General features: G+C 36.1%; 2 protein-coding genes across 6 annotated transcripts in view; one reads left to right on the top strand and one right to left on the bottom strand.

The window, feature by feature from the left end:
- Positions 1-214: 214 nt before the first annotated feature.
- On the bottom strand, positions 215-19,443 carry CENPQ (centromere protein Q). Of its 5 annotated transcripts, XM_030315680.1 has the most exons (11): positions 18,868-19,112; positions 15,284-15,499; positions 15,115-15,146; positions 14,233-14,366; positions 13,446-13,494; positions 12,272-12,398; positions 11,552-11,620; positions 7,570-7,699; positions 2,523-2,642; positions 2,313-2,387; positions 215-1,109 (listed from the first exon to the last, which is right to left on the bottom strand). In XM_030315680.1, exons 4-11 carry the CDS (start codon positions 14,332-14,334, stop codon positions 978-980), a joined length of 804 nt encoding a protein of 267 aa, XP_030171540.1. In that variant the 5' UTR covers positions 14,335-14,366; positions 15,115-15,146; positions 15,284-15,499; positions 18,868-19,112; the 3' UTR covers positions 215-977. The 5 variants fall into 5 exon arrangements, with proteins under 5 accessions (XP_030171540.1, XP_030171544.1, XP_030171542.1 ...); XM_030315684.1 differs by lacking the exons at positions 15,284-15,499; positions 18,868-19,112 and adding an exon at positions 19,334-19,443; XM_030315682.1 differs by lacking the exon at positions 15,284-15,499.
- MMUT (methylmalonyl-CoA mutase) overlaps positions 19,104-19,506 on the top strand; it is a 36,367-nt gene continuing 35,964 nt past the window's right edge. The window contains exon 1 of the mRNA XM_030315678.2: positions 19,104-19,209. The gene's annotated coding sequence lies outside the window, so the exon portion shown is untranslated. The remainder of the gene's footprint in view (positions 19,210-19,506) is intronic.

Below are 19,506 nucleotides of genomic sequence, written 5' to 3'. Positions count from 1 at the left end.
GCAGAGAGAGAGGGAGACACAGAATGTGAAGCAGGCTCCAGACTCTGAACTGTCAGCACAGAGCCCGATGTGGGGCTCAAAGTCATGAGCTGTGAGATTATGACCTGAGCCAAAGTCGGACACTGAAACAACTGAGCCATCCAGGTGCCCCAAGAAATTACATTTATTTGTTATTTTATTTTACAAATAAATAAAAGCAAATCAGACAATATACTGTAGTGTACAGAAAAGACTTTTAATATATTCAAATGATAATTTACTCATATATATATATACACACATATACTTATTACTACAATGAGAAAAGGTTTATAGAAAGGGGTTTTTGTTTGATTTTTCTTTTAAGGGATAGATGTGCTTAGGTTTCTTTTAGATAAAGTATGCTTTGATGATAGTGGAAAATATTCAACATCTAGTCAATAACCCAACCAAAGAAATATGGTGATGCTACCTCCAAAGGCAAAGACACCTGGCAAATCTTAATTATGCCACAAAAATCCAGGGAGTTATGTAAAAGAATTAAGGCATTTGGGGATTTCTCAAGTTCCAGATAACCACACAGAAAATGCAAGTCATGAGCTAAAGGATAATAATGCTAGCAAACAATTATGTTTCTATGTACCAGCTACTACACACACTTTATATATGACAGTACCACATTTCCACTGCACTAGCCAATAAATGAGTTCAATTCAGTCACTGTAAATCATTAGATTGTGACTGTTCCTTGTTTCATGGCTTCAGGCAAATAACCAGAGATACAGCAACAGAAATGTGAGTTCCCAGTTTTGGCAACTACTCAAAACAGTTTTTAGGACATTAGATGCTAACAGATCTATAAGGCTCATTTTAAGTGTGTATTGGAAATACATCCTGAAGAAGACTCACCCTCTGCAATATCATCACAAGTAACAGTTTTATAAATTCATAGACATTAAATTAATATGGAACAGTCTAAAAAAAAAAAAAAAACCTCATTAAGAGGCATCCAGTCTCTTATAGGCTTCTTCAATGAAAGTTAACATATTCTTCATCTGGGATGAATTATGGAGAACATCCAAGTCCTTCAGAAGAGCATTATGGTTTGGAATTAATGTCAGAATTTCTTTCTGTGGGTATAACAGAATTAGTTTAAAATTTAAAAAAAATTGAGATATAATTGACATAGAACATTATATTAATTTCAGGTATACAACACAATGACGTAGTATTTGTATATTCTGCAAAACGATCACCACAATGAGTCTAGTTAACAATTATCACCATACATAGCTACAAATTCTTCTTGTGATGTGAACTTCTAAGATTTACTCTCTTAGCAACTTTCAAATATACAGTACAGTATTATTGACTAGTTACTGTGTTCTACATTATATCCTCACATTGATTTCATAACTGGAAGTTTATACTTTTTGACCATATTCACCCATATAATTAGTTTTTAACCTTTTATTATAAGAAATGTCAAATGTATGTTAGAGAAAATGGTACAAAGCCTCATATATCCATCATCCAAACTTCAGTACTCATCAACTTATTTCTGCTCTTTCAAATTTGTATTATTCTGTTTTCCCTCTGCCCATTTCCTCTCCTTTCACCCTAAATGGATTATACATAAGCCTATTTTAAATTGTTACTTTTTAAAGTTTATTTATTTTGAGAGAGAATGAGCATGAGTGGGGAGGGGCAGAGAAAGAGGGAGAGAAAGAGTCCCAAGCAGGCTCCACACTGACAGAGGGCTTGATCTCGCAAATCATGAGATCATGACCCGAGCTGAAATCAAGAATTGGATACTTAACTGACTGAGTCACCCAGGTGCCCTATTATAAACATTTACACTATAATACCTACTGGGAACCTGTGAAGGCAGATTTGTAGCGTATAGTTGGCTACAAATAACACAGCACTATTTTATGAAGAGTTATAGGCCATTTTTAGAAGCATAAACTCAACTATTGGAATTTACTTCCAGAAATGTATCCTACACTTACGACCACACAAATATGTAAAGATGTAGGTATAAGGGTGTACTGAGCAAATAATTGCAAGTAGTCTTCATTTTAGTAATTCACAAATTATGGAATGGTATATTCATATAATGGGATGTTATAAAGCTATTGACAAGAATGAGACAGATCTACAAGATGCTCACAAAGAAAGATGTTCAAACCATTTTGTCAAATGAGAAAAATAATGTTTACTAAAAACTTATGTATTTCATTTGTTTAAAAAAAAGAAAAGGATATTATGGTTTTATATATGCAATTCATAACTGGTGATATAGTTAGTTGATATGGTAAATTGGCATTTACCTGAAGTGTGGGAGCTTTGAGACTCTTCTGAGAAAGTTCTGGAAGACAGAGTACCCCACTATCTATCTGAAACATCTAAAGTTGAAAAAGAAAGCTACAGATTATTTCAAAAGGCTGATTTCTCTCTTCTTACATTCAAAAGTTGTCTTGGTGGAAAGTAAGCATTAAAACTTTTATCCACACTCTAGCAATACATTATTAAGCAATTACCTGTTTTACTTTCTCTTCCTCTTCTTCCACCTCACTTGTCAGAATTTGAATTTTGTTCTTTAGGCTGTGAATATTCCCAGTCATTGACTCTATGGTCTCTAGTATTTTATCTATTTCCTCCTGAGTCCGAAAGAAAAAGTTAATATTTTAAACTGAATATATTATTAATTGAAACCCAAATAGGTATTAATATACATATACGTATTTTAAAAAAATATCTCATACACTGAAACACTTTTGGAAGAAACTGGTATATTTCTTTTTTTTTCTTTCAAAAAGTAGACTTCCTAGAAACTAATTTACCGATATAATAATGCATTGTAAGGAAACTTAATTTCCCTGGAACAAGGAGATATATATACCCCATGTACAAGAGTATTTCCTCAAAAACTAGGCAAAACTGCTACAATCAGAGATCCTGGAAGATCCGTGCGAATGTGGCAGAGCCCCAGGACTGATGGCCTAAAAATCTGTGCTTTGCCTGTTCATCTCTATCCCCACCACACAAACCTGGCAATCACTCATCTTTCTATTCTCCAGTTTTCCCACTTCTGGAGCACTGTCTGTTATATAGTTGCAATAATACAATATGTGTAGCCTTTTCAGTTTGGTTTCTTTTATAATATGCATTTAAGGTTCCTCCATGTCTCATTAGGGCTTAATAGCTCATTCCTTTTTAGTGGTGAATAATATTGTCTGATGTGCCACAGTTTATTTATCCATTTACCTACTGAAGGACATCTTGGACTTTTCCAACTTTTGGCAATTATGAACAAAAGCTACCACAAACACCCATATGCGATATACCAAGGAGCGTGATTGCTGGATTGTGTGGTAAGAGTTATGTTTCATTTTGTTTAAGACGCTGCCAAACCGTATTCCCAAGTGCTGTACCATTTAGCATTCCCACCAGCTAGAGTTCTGTTGCTCCACATCCTTGTCTGCATTTATTGTTTTCCATGTTCTAGATTCTGGTCATTATAATAAGTGCATATGAAGTCTCTTTTCATCTCTTGTTTTCCACTCCATTTTTTTTGGTTACTTCCAGTTTACTTGTACTAGAAACTAGAGAGTTTGCTTTCTAGCATTTGCTGGTCAAGTTTCACCTGTTCCTCAGCCCTGAATTTCCTGTGACTTGGCTTTTGGATTTTGAAGAGTGCTGTCCAATACCACTATATGTAAGGTGCACGTATTCCCTTCCTGCCATGACAAACACAAACTTGGTGGCTTAAAACAGAAATTTATTCTCTCACAGTTCTTGAAGGCAGATGTCCAAAGCAAGGTGTTGGCAGGGCAGATTCCAGATCCCTCTGGAATATCTAAGGGAGAATCCTCTCTTGGTTCTTCTGGCTTCTATGGCTGCAGCACTCCAATTTCTGCATTTTTTTTTTTTTTTTTCCCACACAGACTTTTCCTCCACGTCTCCGCATAAGGCCACTTTTGTCTCTTTACTAGACAACTGTCTTTGGATTGAGGGCCCACCCAAGATAATCCAGGATGATCTCGAGATCCTTAATTATATCTGGGAAGACTCTTTCCAAATAAGGTCACATTCGCAGGTACCAGGGTTAGGACTTGGGCATCTCATTTTGGGGGCCACCATATGACCCAACCCAGAGGGAATGAATAACAGCACTGAATACGGAAAACAGTATTAATAGGACTACAAATTTCCGTTGTAATTAAAAAATTATTTTGTTGCATCGCTTTGGTTATCTTCTTTGGGTATTCCTACCCTACCTATGCCATATCTTCTTTGCTGAGCTCTTACATTTGTCACTTTTTCTCAATACCTTTAAAAATTTCCATGTTTCTTTTTGATTGTTAAATTTTTCTCTTTGTTTATTGTAAGCATTATCTGTTGTGTTTAATTCTCCTTCTAATTTAGTCTGTACACCTGAAAGGTTTCTTTCTTTTACTTACTTTTAATTCTTCCCTGAATTCTGTAGCTGCAGTTTTTGGTATCTCTAATCCTGATTAATGATTTTTTCCATATCCTCTATAGTTTTTCTGAATTTCTTTGTTTGCTTGACAATTAGGTTAGTGTTCATCTGTTTTGTGAACACATGTTTTTGGTATGCTTTTGTTATCTGTGGATTATTTTTTGTCCTTATTTGTATATTTTCTTATGTTAACTTTGGTTGTGAAATTCTATGGTTCTGTTCTTATGCAGAGATCCACAGAGATTAAAACACTAAGGCCCAGCAGATCTTTTACCACCTTCTCAGAGTCACTCCAAGACTTTGCTGACTGCCTTTTCCCTAGTATCATCACAGAGTGAGAGAGCTCAATGAACACACTGTTGTTGCATGAATACAACTTGTTACTCATTAGCTGATACAGGTTTTGGAAAGTCACCATCAAGAATAACTCTAGGCTACAGTGGGGAAAAGCAGCGGTTCTAAGTAAGACACACAGCGGAAAACTGATGAATACAGACAAAACCTACAAACTCCTAGTTCAAAGGCTCTATTATATCAATGAAGAACTCTTATACCCAAAATGCCAACAGTGCTTCCATTGAGTAACTGAATATTAAGCAAGCAAAACCGAGACTGTTGTAATGTTGTGATATAAAAAATACGTATTTGGTCTTCATCCCTGGTTTCTGGCACAGAACCTCTAAAATCCTTGTAATCTGCTGAGTGATTGGGGTGACAGTAGCATCTTTTCTATTCATAATAAGCCCCTTCAACCTTACCTGAGTTTATGCTAATAATGAATGATTTAGAGAGGACAGAATTTGGTTGCCAGAGCAACCCACCATGTCAGTACAGGGTTGGAACTTTTAGCCCCACTCCTTGATCTCCTGAGAAGGGGAAAGGGGCTGGAGATTCAGTTATGCTCACGTGATGAAGCTTCCATAAAAACTGTAAACACTGGGTTCAGAGAGCTTCTAGGTTAGCGAAAACGTTGGGGTGCTGGGAGGGCAACACCCTTCCCCTATACCCTGCCCTATGTATCTCTTCCATTTAGCTGTTCTTGAATGTATCCTTTATAATGAACGGGTAATAGTAAGTAAAGTGACTTCCTGAATTCTGTAAGCTGTTCTATCAAATTACTGAAAGTGAGGAGAGGGTCATGGCAATACCTGATTTGTACTTGGTTGGTCAGAAGTACAGGAGTGGATGGCAACTGTCATCTGAAGTGGGGGGCAGTCTTGTGAGACTGAGCCCTTAACCTGTGGGGTCTGTACTAATTTCAGGTAGTGTCAGAATTGAATGAAATTGTAGGACACCTAGTTGGTGTCTGCAGAGAACTGGAAAAGTGCTTCGTGGAAAACCCACGCATTTGGTGTCAGGGGTGCTGAGTACAGAGATAACAGTTTTTTCCATTTAACTCTATGTACCCTTTTGGCATATGGAGGTCCAGTTTTTGCTGTAAAACAGAAATGCTTCCAAGTATTATAAAAATCACAGTATCATTTACTATGTTTGATCACTTTCAAGTGGTTTATGCAAATATTAAATGTTAAGATAACATTTGCCATCATTTACTTTAAAATCACCTTAAAAAAAAAAGTCAAACTCACAAAAAAGAGTAAGAAAGTGGTTACCAGGGCCTGGGGGATGGAGGAAATGGGGAGAGGTTAGTAAAGGGTACAAATTTTCAGCTATAAGATGAATGAGGTGTGACGACCTAGTGTGAAACCAGGTGATTATAACTGACAACACCGTAGTGTACACTTAAAATTTGCTGAGAGAACTTAAATGTTCTTACCACACACAAAATAAAAAAATCATGTGAGGTGATGATGTGTGAATTTACCAGATGAGGGAATGAATGCTTTCACAAAGTGTACATATATCAAGTCACTACAACGTACGCTTCAAATCTCTTAAGATTATAGGCCAATAAAGCTGAAATAAAAAAAGTAACCTGTATTAATGTCATCCAGGTGTTCATTACATGGTGGAACTATATCAGTAGTGAAAATATACTCTTGAAAAGTAGTAACAGTGGGATAAAAACTTGGTATCATCTCATACACGAAGGAAGTGGAGTTTCTATTTAAAACGTATATAATTCATTAATTTATAATGTATGTAAATTATATACATTTCATTAATATATGTAAATTATATACATTTCATTAATTTATAATATATGTGAATTTGTTGCTCAGAATCAAATCCATCCAATGTTGATTGTATGGAGAAACCAGAATAAAATGTGAATTCTGAATTATTAGAAATCCTTGGGCATGCACATTCCTTGCATAAACTACCACCCAAACTGTATTTTCTGAATTGCTAACAAAGACCTACGCGCCATTACCCACAAACTGCTCTGAAGTGGCTAAGGGATATAACGTCTAACTATTTAATAAGCCCCCTAAGTTTGCTTTTCTTAAATGTTCAAATATCGACTAATTAAAAGTCTGAAGTTAATCATGATACCCAATGTTATCTCCCATTACCTTCTACAAGAAAATGATCAAGAATCAGAATTTGAAGTTGGGCTAAGGTCTACGTCATAACTTGAAGCAGTATGTGTAAGTTTTAGCTAAAAGTATTGGATGTCTCTTTTTTCACATTTGTAAAATGAGATCACATGGCATAGACCTCTTTAAGTCATTTTTAGAATTAAGGGCTATAAGTGCCTAGAGTAGTGCCTAGAACATAGAGAGCCCTCATTACATGTTAGCTATAATGATAATAAACAACAATAATAATGATGACCATGCTCTTCTTGTCAATAAGTACCATATACAGAATGGAAAAACTAATATAATGTTTTGAAATTCTATAGCATTTAGTGATGACCTCCTGTAATTTGATAATCCAAAATAGTTCAGTTAAAGTCAGATAAAAAAATAGAATTGCTAACCGTTAATATATTAGAAGTACTTTTAACTTTAGAGGCCCAAAGTTTAGGCAAAGTTTTTGCTTTGCCTAATAATAAAAATAATAATAATAATTTAATGAATTACTTTTTCTAATATCAGTATTCATTACCCAGAGAATATCATGATAATTAAAAAAATTTGTTTTCTTCCCCTTTCTCCTAACTCTCTAATTACGGACTCCCTGTTCAAATACCATACCTGCAATAATGCCAGACCTTCTTCATTAGCTCTGTGCTCTGCCCTTTCCATTTTCAGTAGACTTGACACATTAGTTAAATCTTTCAGCTTTTTGGGAGGGACTTTAAGATTTTCACACAGTTGTAGCAATCTTAGGGATAAAATAAAAACATAATTATATTTACTTTTTTAGTACCATTATTTTTGGTTTTTGTTCTGTTTGAAGTACTGTTGCCATCTCTTCTCTGACCTCATATTCCCAAGGGCTATAATATTCTTTTATTAACACTGGCTAACATTAGCAGTGAGTCACCCATAAAAAGCTATGACACATCATCTTTAAACCTTTCAATTTATTAAGATTTATCTAAAATCATAGGGGACTTAAGCTGCTTCATGAAAGGAAAAAATTCTATTTTACATATTTAACAATTAATTGTATTATATACATTTATTTATACAATTTAATTTTTAAACAATTTCATTTATACATATTTTAAAGTAAAACTTTCCTTGTATCTTCTGAAAGTGTTTCCTGGACTATTATAGCACATAATTCTATCGGTTATTGTGATTGTTGGATAAAAGATGGAACACTACTCTGTAAGTCATAATTATGACCCTGGATGCTATATTTCAGTTGTCTCAGACAATGTGACCAATGAAAAAGAATTTCTATAACAGTTACTCTAACAATGGCTTTGAAGATAAGTGAGTGCCATAGAGTTTAAGGCAAATAAAACATTAAGATTAAAGTGCTTTGTTCAGAGGCGCCTGGGTGGTTCAATTGGTTAAGTGTCTGACTTCGGCTCAGGCCATGATCTTGTGATTCATGAGTTCGAGCCCAGTGTTACACTCCGTGCTGACAGCTCAGAGCCTGGAGCCTGCTCTGGATTCTGTGTCTCCTTCTCTCTGACCCTCTCCCGCTGTCTCTCTTTCTCTCAAAAATAAATAAACATTCAAAAAATAGAGTGCTTTGTCAAAAGTACTATCATCATAAATACTATTCAATATTAAAGTTAAGAAATCCTTTCTAAATATATAAAGGAAAAAAATTAAAGAACAAATTAAAAACAAAAAGATAAAAAAAAACAAATTAAAAACAAAAAAATTAACAAAACAAGGCTAAGAAAGCCTCCTTCAAACCAGGTTGATTAGATCACCAATAGAAACTAACCTATTACTACCCTCACTTGTAGCAGGGAGCAATACAGCTTTCCTAGATTTGATTCTTGAATTCGAGGAAGAAATCAAGGAGGAAAATCTAAATTTGGTTGCTTTTACCTAGCAGCAGCATTTTGGCATTCTCCAAAACCCTACAACTTAAGATTTGTAGGGTTTAAACAAGAGTGGAAACCAAAACTCATCTTCCAAAAAATATTAATTTTTGTAAAGAAAAAAGTAGGCAATGTAAACCCCACCAATCATAATTTTCATCAAAGTGTTAAAATAAATTTCAATTATGCAATCATTAGGCCAACACATTAAACACCTGTGTGTATAAGTCTTCCTAAGAGGGGTATGTTCTTGATTTCTTAACTAAAATAAAGATCCATTTATGAACAATGTCCTCTAAAAGTTTATTGTTAATTCTGTGAAAGGGTCACTATTTTTTTTTTTTTAATGTTTTATTTACTTAAGTAATCTCTACACCCAATGTGGCTTGAACTCACAACCTCGAGGATCAAGAGTCACATACTCCTCCCACTGAGCCAGACAGGCACCCTGGGTCACTCACTATTCTAAATGTTCTAAATAGTGGTCAGATTTTCAGGATTCTTACAAAATCTTATTAAAATAAAAATGTAACATGAAGATAACTTACTATGCCAACAACACCTAATTACCATTTATAGCATTTTTCTATAGGGCAGACTTTCCCAAAGTACCTTCCTCTAGAAACTGTAGTAGCCAACCCATTTTCTCTGACTAGCAACACTGCTTGTCTGGTTGTGTCTGTATGAATCCTAATAGCTCTTGCCACAAAATCAGTCTAAAGATAGGTGCAGCACCTAAGCTGGGCCAATCAGAGCACATTTCCCAGAATTTTCTAGCTGACCTAAGAGGATACAAGTTCTCTTTCTCCTCTTCACAAGGCTAAAGAGATAAATAGGGATCTGTCTAGGTCTACAGTTCTACGTTAGCGAGGACAACTTATCTAAAAGAATGAAGCCAGGGTTAAGTGTCTGACTTTGGCTCAAGTCATGATCTCATGGTTCGTGGGTTCAAGCCCTGCGTCTGGCTCTGTGTGGACAGCACAGAGCCTGGAGACTACTTCAGATTCTCTGTCTTTCTGCCCTTCTCCGCTCACGCTCTGTCTCTCTGTCTCTCTCAAAAATAAATAAATACTAAAAAAAATTTTTTTTTCAAAGAATGAAGCTAACATGCGGCCAGAAGCAGAGATGAGACTAATACATAAAATAAAGAGTTCCTGTGGTAATTCCAATTTTGGAGGTGCTAGGTTAAACAAAATGAAATATATTTATTCACTATAGAGCTTTTATGATATGCTAATGTACCCAAACATAATTCACTATATATCACTGTTATTCAGAGTATCTTTAAAAACAAGTATTCCAAATATACTTTGAAAAATGCTGCTACAGGAAAGTTTATTCAGAGATCCAAGTAGAATCAATTTACTATGGCAGTATTCTGCTATATATCAGTAGAAGGAAAAGTATCTTGAGTATTGTTACTTTGGAAACCAAAAGACTGAATTGTGAAAGCAGAAATGAGACAACAGGCAGTCTTTGAAATATGCATCCCCACAGCTGCTACATGGTAAAGAGCGAGTTTAAATTTTTTTTTTTTTTTCAACGTTTATTTATTTTTGGGACAGAGAGAGACAGAGCATGAACGGGGGAGGGGCAGAGAGAGAGGGAGACACAGAATCGGAAACAGGCTCCAGGCTCTGAGCCATCAGCCCAGAGCCTGATGCGGGGCTCGAACTCCCGGACCGCGAGATCGTGACCTGGCTGAAGTCGGACGCTTAACCGACTGCGCCACCCAGGCGCCCCGGTAAAGAGCGAGTTTAAATGTTGAACAGAATTTAATCTTTTCTGATGATCAATCACTATAAAGAGCATTTATGTAATGTAATATTCTCATTCATACACCAAACATGACTTATTTGTTCTATATTAAAAAGGCAATAATTAGCTACACTTTCATTACGTATCAGCTTATATACTGGCTTTTTAGTACCCTCCCTTCCCCTTTAATATTAGGCTGTCATTCCCACAAGCAGGTGTCAGGCCTGATTCTCTCAGTCCTTCCATCTCTCAACCTCTCCATAAACCCCCACTTCCACCCATGCTTTCTGTTTTGCTACTGTTGTTGAAATTATACTTCAAGTGAGCAGAATTTGTGCTCAAACTTCTCAAGAATAATGTACTAGGTCATGAACATTTCCAGGCAAATGTGAAACTGAGATGCAGAACATTTTTCTATGAAAAGAAAAAGTTGTATGGACAGTAGTTATTGAAAATCATTGGCAGTGGTGTGACTTTCAAGAACACTTGAAAAGAAGCTTCCATTTGTGACTTGCCACAAGATGAAGAAGAGCAGTAATACCCGGGAAATTACACTTGCTGCTTATGAAAGCAATGTAATACAACATAGGAAGAAAAAACACAGCCACTGAATAAATACCAGATAAGAACGGTAAACTGTTAACTTCGAATTGCTCAACATGAAGGGAGTTAAAATTGACAAAATATTTTTTCAAATCCCAATACAAAACAATGAGCTGTAGAAGTAGGCATTTTGTGATTTTCAGACTCTTTTCTTAATAAATTCTCTTAACTTCAGAATTGCATGCAGCAGCAGTTTAGAATATACATTTCCAAATTGTTCATCTTCTTAATAGAAGCAACAACAACGAAAACCCAATATGAAAGAAAAACTTTATATCCCACAAATGTCTGTTCTGGTAACATAGGAACAGATCAGATTTTTACTAATTATGTTCTAACAATTTTCTATTGCATAACTATATTACCTTTTCTTTAGATAGTTAAGATGATACTGAACTTGTTCATGTTCTCTAATATTGTTACTCAAGATTGTTCTGGAAAAGAAAAAAGATATTGAATAAGTAGTAGTTTGAAATACAACTAATACAATGTTTACTTTTTTCTCTCTGATTTCTTTCATGTGTCTCTTACTAGCCAGGAAGAATCAATCTTTTGATTTTTTTTAATTTATAATTTATATATATTATAATTTATTTATATTTATATTTTATTTATTTATTTATTTATTTATTTAATATCTTTTTATTTTCTGTTAAATACATTTTAAGCAGAGATAGAATCAAAGTTCTTTTTATTACATTTTATTATTGTAATTAATTTAGATGAGTTCAGTTTCTTGATGGCAGAATCCATCTTTACATCCCCTTTAGCATGATGGTAGCTTACATACAGTGTCAATTCAACTCAACTTCTTCCTAAATATCCCTAGTGAGGGAACAACTTCAAAGTTTACAAATAGCAAGTTATGCCACATAGGCTTTGTTTTTCTTTCTTTGATGGAATGATAAGCTTCTGAAATTAATAAAGACTTCTTGCTCAAGGCTAATAGCATCACAAGACATTACATGTATCTTCTGAAAGAGAAAAATACCCTACCACCATAAAACAAATAATGATAGTTAAAAGGATACCGTTTGTAGGAAACACTGGAGTACAAATCAGGAGTGAAAAAATTTCATACTTACATTATTACTGATTCCATCATAGCTTGTAAATGGTCTCTGCTCCTCTTTGAAAGAGGTTGCCAGGTTTTTCTCTTGTTGAATGCTATCTTTACCCGTTTTAGATTAGTATGCTCTGTTTGTCCTGTTACTGGTAAAAGAAGAGACTCTGGTCAATCTCAAAGTTTTATGTTTTTACTTAGGAAGAGTTTCAAGCATAAATTTACTTTAAAAAGCTAATAGAATTACAAGAACCAAAATATTATAAAACTGCAGGAATCGTTTAATTTCTTTTTTATTGCACAGCCATAATATGTCAAGTGTCAAATATGAATATGCTGTCTATTATTATGTTAGCTAAAATATTAGTAGCTGACATTGCAGATACAAACCCAAGACAATTCTAAATGAAGAACCAGGCTATACTTATTAGGATTCAATATAAAAGTCTGGTTCCCAGAAATGATATAAATTAAAGAGCTTCATTGAGAAGACTAGAAAGCTATTTCTACCAAATGTTGAATGGCAACTGGAACAAAATATTCAGGGTCTCCTAGGTTGTTGATGTTGTTCTACTTATAAGGGATAAACAAAGGAGATATGCTACTGGCTCCTCTGAAGATTAGTTCTGGAGAGAAGGGAGATAAAATAATTATAATTAGAAGTATGCAAAGCATTACAAAAGAAAAAGTTCTATGTACTATGTGCACCACAGTAATATAAAACCAGAGGACCTAGCTTGGTCTTGGTGAGAAGACGGAGGGAATTCTTCAAAGAAGTGATGCTTAAGTAAAGATGACGGCTCCAAACTAATTTACTCCAAACAAAATTGGACAGTAGCTCCAAACTAATCTATACAATGGTGGTAGGACAGAAGCATATCTGTTTTAAAGAGAAATCAGTAGAGAAATCATGTGCCTCCATGTCACAAATCAGTAATAATTCAGACTATGGGACACTGGTTTTTTCTAGTTCCTATCAATTTAGAATCCTACACAATATTTTGCTGGAGGTGGTAAGTAAAATTTCAGTTGAAGAAAATAACTAACAAGTACTACTTATTCTTGCAAAAATGAGAATGCAGCTGTTTATCACTATCTTTTCCAGAACTCATAAACAAGATGCTGAGAATTTTTTCATGAATACAGATAGTATTGAAACCGACAGACAAGTTAAATAAGCTAGAGAAAATAAATACCTTCAGAAGGCAGATGCTTTGGATTTTTATTTTTTGTTGTGTTTCTAACCTAAAGGAAAAAACACATGCACACATAATTAAGCATCAGGTAAAAAGATAGTGTTTTTGATATATATTTGTCATGTATGTCGAAGAGTATCCATATATCTTCCAACAAGATAGAAAAAAGTAGACTGCCACTTCTGCAGAACAAGAGTGTGTATTTATCACAGGCAGCAGATATACTAAAGCAATTCCTGGACAATGGTGATAATGTACAGCAGAATTCCATACAATGTCAAAGAATGTTTTAAAGAAATTGTTAGTCATTTTGCCTGTGAAATAGTGTTATATACTTCACCTACAAAAAAACATAGGGAAAAACACATTTTTAAAATTATTTTATAATAAAAATTTTGGAAGAGAGGGGCACAATGATGGTAGACAGAACCTAATTTCTCCCAAAGTAATTTTTCTCTATGATAATAAATATATCTTCTCCTAACTCACAGATATTCCTTTTAACATAGAATCTCTATACACTTTATTCCTAGTCTTCACATTTAAACCTTAGCAATGCCCCATTACCCCTTCCTGCAAATAATTCTCTGATCAATATCTTTAGAAATTGAAATACATAATTTTCATCTGAGAACTTTTACAAATCATATTGCAACAGCTCCCACATAATATGAATTACTACAATTTGTAGTAAAACTGCCCTTTAGTCTTCACATATTCCTTCACATAGAACAGATGATATTTTCAATCACAAAGTTCTAAATGATAAACTCGGTATTTTCATTACCTTTCTCTCTGGTAACTCCACTTCTTCATCATCAGTTTTTCGTTTTGGTTTTTTTTTAAACTGTTGAGATCTTTTCTTGGAAGCCCCTGCTTTGTTAGACATCTTGATTAAACAGAACAATCATAACAAAAAGTCTGGAAAGATAAAAGGACACAGAAAAGCTTAAGCCTGCATAACAAATTTTGTTAAAAAGAGCTACCTATACATGTTCCAAATTTGCTTTAAAAAAATCGTAATGAAAGTTTTGGGACAGTATTGTTTTTAGAACATTTAAACATATTTCAAAACAAACATCAGTTATTATTAAAGTAAGTGTGTCTAATTCAACTTCATTCTTAAAAATATCTTCCATTTTTATGGCTTTACAAAATTATGTGAAAATGCTTTTGCATTTCTTACTTTATACTTCCTCAATACAGTAACATTATCTCCATGTTTAGATCCAAGAAAATGGAAATATAAGGTATTAAATTGTCTTACTCTAGTCACAGATATTCTCCATTCTCCTTAATGAAAGGAGATAATCTTTAGGATCATATTATGAATCTATGTTGTGGAAATTCAGGTGGAAAATTCACTCATAAGGATTTAAGCTCTAACTCTGCCTGGGCTATTTGCATTTTAAAAAAGCACAGAAGTATACTGATTACCCTGTCCTCCCACAAATTACAAACAGGCACAGAAGTGGATGAAGATGTCAATGACAACATTTAGAATGACTCCTTTTCCCTATCTACTAACTAGTAAGTCACCAAACTTTTCACTGTTAAAAGGAACAGAGGAATAGGATGTTTATTCTTGTATTAGACCATAAGGAGTAGGTAGCTTAGAAGTTAGGTACAGTATACATGGAGGGGTGTGTGAATGTGTTTGCAGACATACCTGGGAGATATTGCAGGTTCTGTTCTAGACCACTGCAATAAAATGAATATTGCAATAAAGTGAGTCAAATGAAATTTTTGGTTTCATTTGCATGTAAAAGTTATGTTTACATTATACTGTAGTAAGTGTGCAATAATATTATGTCTAAAAAAACAACCAATGTACATACCTTAATTAAAACATACTTTATGGCTGAAAAATGCTAACCATCATCTGAACATTCAGCAAGTCAATCACTGATCACCATAACAAATATCATAATAGTGGAAAAGTTTGAAATATTCCAAGAATTCCCAAAATGTAACAGAGACAGGAAGTGAGCAAATGTTGTTGGAAAAATGGAGTCAAAAGACTTGCTGATGCAGGATTGCCACAAACCTTCAATCTGTAAAGAACACAGTATCTGTGAAGTATGATAAAATGAGGTATACATATATGTGTGTGTATACATTACATATATATGTTTTCTAGGCATATACAGTTAGATATGTATCAGTCACCATTTAAAATTTTAGAGTTTAAATATATACGGAGATTGAGAGATAATAAAGGAGGTACTTCGGATAAATCTATTTCTTCAAATTTTAAAAGGTGAAGTTTCAAGATTTTTTCAGTAAGATTAACACAAATAGTGAGACATAATTAATTGAACAATCACCAACTACACTTAAGGACTACTTGTAAGATCATTGACAAAAAGCCATGGACGTTAAAATACACTTTACCCTGCTCTTGAACAATGTGGTGCTTTACACCTAGTCTCTCGTGTTATATTCCTGAGATGCCCAATTTTCTCAACTTGTCATCCATGCCCTTATACTTCCCCTACTTAAAAAAGCCAAACCACATGAGAGTTTCACTTGTGGACCTCTCCTGGAAGGCTGCCATATATACAGCAGTACACGTTCACTTAAGAGTATCTGGGTGAGGGAGCAAGAGAGGGCTTCATCCAATAGGTTAAAAATGGTGCAAATTCCTTCTCACTCCAATTATTGAGAGATGGAGTCTATGTTCCCTTATCTTAAATCCTGGCATTCTACTGTTTGAACAGTAGCATACGGTGGAAATGATTCTGTACCAGTTTCCTGGCCTAAACATGGAAAGAATCGCAGCTTCAACTTCGTCATGTTTAGGATATTTGGTCTAGGAACCCAGCTACCATGCTATAAGGAAGGCTAATGTGGAGAGAAACTGAAGCCCAGGCAAAATCCCCAGCTGAACTCCCAACAAGCAGCCAGCACCAACTTGCCAGCCTGGCATGTACCTGAGCCACAATCAATATGCCGCAGCTGATCCTGTATGGAAAAGATATGAGTCAGTCCTACCAAGTTGTTTCTGATCCCAAATTCTGGAACAAAATAAATTATTTTCTCAAGTTAAAAAAAAAAAAAAATCCTTCCCCAATACCTAGCATACAACACCCAAACTCTTTACCATGCCATTTATAGTCCTGAACAATCTAGCCCTGCCTAGCTCCATATTTTTCTCCCACTACTCCTTGTAAGACTCTCTCTCTCTCTAGTACATTTGAGGATTTCCTGAACACACTTTGAGTATGCATGCACTATGCCCTCTACCTGAGCTGCTCGCTTGCCTCCGTCCACCCTCCCAGAGCATGAACCACCTGTTCTCCATGCCTCCTAACCACACCACTCCACTCTAAAAGTCTGTGGGCTCTTATGGTCTCTAACTTTCAGCTCGCACTTATGTATAGTTTGGTTCTGTTTATCGATTTTTCTTGATATTCTTTATTCAAGAACACATAATTTACTGCTACTCCAAATTTAACTCACAAACTGTGACAGTCCTTTTAAATATAGAAACTGACAGTATCCCTTTAGAAACTTTTATTGCAATTTGGCAACAATTTTATGTATACTGAACTTGATTATAAAATAATTGGCTGTTTTTTCTTTTTAAATGTCATTTTCCCAGTAATTTATTAAAAACAAACCAACAAACAAACACCACTTTCTTTTTTAGAGACGTTTTAGGTTCACAGCAAAATTAAGCAGCAAGTATGTAGAGTACCCATATACCCTCTGTAACCACTCACTACCCCCAGCCTCTTCCATTACCAACATCCCACACCCGAGTGGTACATTTGCTACAATTCATGAACTTCCACTGATATATCAGATCACCCAAAGTTTACGCTAGCGTTCATTCTTGGTGTTATATACTCTATGGGTTTGACTAGTAATTAATTTTGGGTTGTACTGTACAAAAGAATCAGTTGTGACAGATTAAAAGTAAATAAATAAATAAAAGTTGGTCTTTGACTACTGGCAAGAGGAGATGCACCATTTTCATCGATACCTATTTGAGGCACTAAACCATAGCGCAAAAAGTTTCTCAACCTCTGCACTATCAACATTTTGGATGGGGTAACTCTTTGTTGTGGGGGATGCATTGTAAGATGTTTAGCAGCAGTTATGGTCTCTAGCTGCAAGCACCCTCTCTTTGCAGCCCCTCAAGTTGTGACAACTAAAACTGTCCCCTGGTGGGAATGGACATCAGATTGAGAACCACTGCCAAGAGCAAGTCAGGGATAAGGATAAATGGCCTAGTTCCCAATCTTGACTCTGCCATTTAACTAGCTGTACAATTTTAGGCAAGTAAAGTTGTTCAATTTCCCCACTGGTAAAATGGGTTAAGGTTAAAAAGCACCAACATTAAAGGTTTTTGTGAAGCCAAAATTTTGTACAGAATATGTAAAATGCGTAGAATATAGTAAGAATTCAATAAAGAACTGTCATAATTTTCTATCACTTTTGGGCTAATTGTAAAGGAACTAGAATAGAAATTTTAATATAAATGTAAAAGGAATAGAAATTTTGCCGTTTTAGATGCACAGGAAACCACAGCCTAGCGGTAGTGGGTAGAGACAGATATGAAAACAATTGCTATATAAAATTACATACCATGTGAAAAAGCTAGAAAAGACAAATAAGTGAATGACTCGAATTGATGTGTGTGGGGGTGGGGGAAGAATGCTACATGCTATGCAGAAAAAAAAAGTAACATGTGAATTACATTTTGAAATATTTAGCCAGAAGGACCAAGAATGAAGTATTTGAGAGAAAACAGCAAAAGCCTGATGGCAGAACAGTTTAAAAGAAACTGGTCTGTTTAGGGACAGGGAAAATTCAGCGATATTTTAATGTGTATGGGAGTAATGGACAGAAATAAGACTGGAACGGTGATTTGCGGCCAGACACTATACTGCAGTAAAGAATTTGCCCTTACTCTGTAGGAAACAGGGAGGCCTCCTACGCTGTCCTGTTTTCCTTATCGGTTTGCTGAAATTCGTGGAAACCAACTCTCTCAGCCTAGGGCTCTATATAGGCACACAGGGCGAGCGCCAAGTCTGGCAAAACACAAAAATACTCTGTTTACCTCCTGACAAATGCCTCGGGATAGCAACGCTGCCGACCGAAGTTACCTTAGTACCCAAAGATACTAATCTCTAGAGCTGCACTTCGCCCCAAGATGGGCCGCAGGATATTATGGAAAACGAACGAGGAGGCGGATGAATTGGGGAAAGGAGGAACTGAGGGGCCAGGCGTGGCTTCACTCCGGCCTCGCAAGTCAAACAGTTCAATCCTTGGCCCCAAAAGTCATTTCCCTCTCACTGGAAAATCATCTCACGCTCCCGAAATACAAGCCGCGGAGACTGCCATAATCGCACTGGCCACAAAACTCATTCCGCAAGCTGGACGCACCTGCCGATAAAAAGCGTTCATTACTCACCAAAGGTGCCTATTGAATGCTCCAGGAGGCCAAACTGAGCAATTGGCGCCAAAACCATTGAAAGTCAACAAGGCCCGGAAGTGGGCGGGTAGAAACCGGAAACCCGGGAGTAGAGAGGCGAGCATTCTAGCCCCCCACTAACGTCATCAGAGGCGCGCCCACGGGAGCGCGACGAGATTGGCTGCAGGGAGGGCGGTGTCCGCCTACACCCCCTGACTCCTCCAGCTGACTTTTGCGCAAGCTCCGTGAGGGGCTCAGCTGTGTGGATCTCTGACTTCTAGGGCTGGGTCTTCCGAAGCCCAGCCGCCGTCTCTCACAGCCGAGGTCTGAGACAGGCAGGCCGTGAGTAAGACTGTGTATTTAGGGATGTCACCTTTCACTGCCCTCCATTCTTCTGACTCCTCTCTCCCCATTTATCCTTGTCCTCTGAGCCTGTCCTTTTTCTCCTCCCGACTTCCTTATTTACCTTCCCACTGTGACGGCATCCCGCTCTCCCCTATCTTCTTGGGTTTAAAGTCTCGACCGACTTCTCTTCAGCCTGATCAGTGGGAATTCGGAGGTACTTCTGGAAAGAAGGTGTTAGTTCGCCTCGGGGGCCATGTCGCCATCTTCCCCCGGGTACCCCAAAACCCCGAGATG

This window comes from Lynx canadensis, chromosome B2, assembly GCF_007474595.2.
Source record: "Lynx canadensis isolate LIC74 chromosome B2, mLynCan4.pri.v2, whole genome shotgun sequence".
In the NCBI taxonomy this organism is placed as follows: domain Eukaryota; kingdom Metazoa; phylum Chordata; class Mammalia; order Carnivora; family Felidae; genus Lynx; species Lynx canadensis.
Note: the sequence above shows the minus strand (reverse complement) of the source record. Positions and strands in the feature narration are given on the sequence as shown.

Coding starts and splice junctions, on each gene's coding strand:
- CENPQ (XM_030315684.1), bottom strand. CDS start 14,334: ATGTCTAACAAAGCAGGGGCTTCCAAGAAAAGATCTCAACAGTTTAAA. Junction 2,643..7,569: donor AAGGTCTGGCATTATTGCAG/GTATGGTATTTG, acceptor TTTCGGACTCAG/GAGGAAATAGATAAAATACT. Junction 2,388..2,522: donor AGGAAGAGAAAGTAAAACAG/GTAATTGCTTAA, acceptor TTTCAACTTTAG/ATGTTTCAGATAGATAGTGG.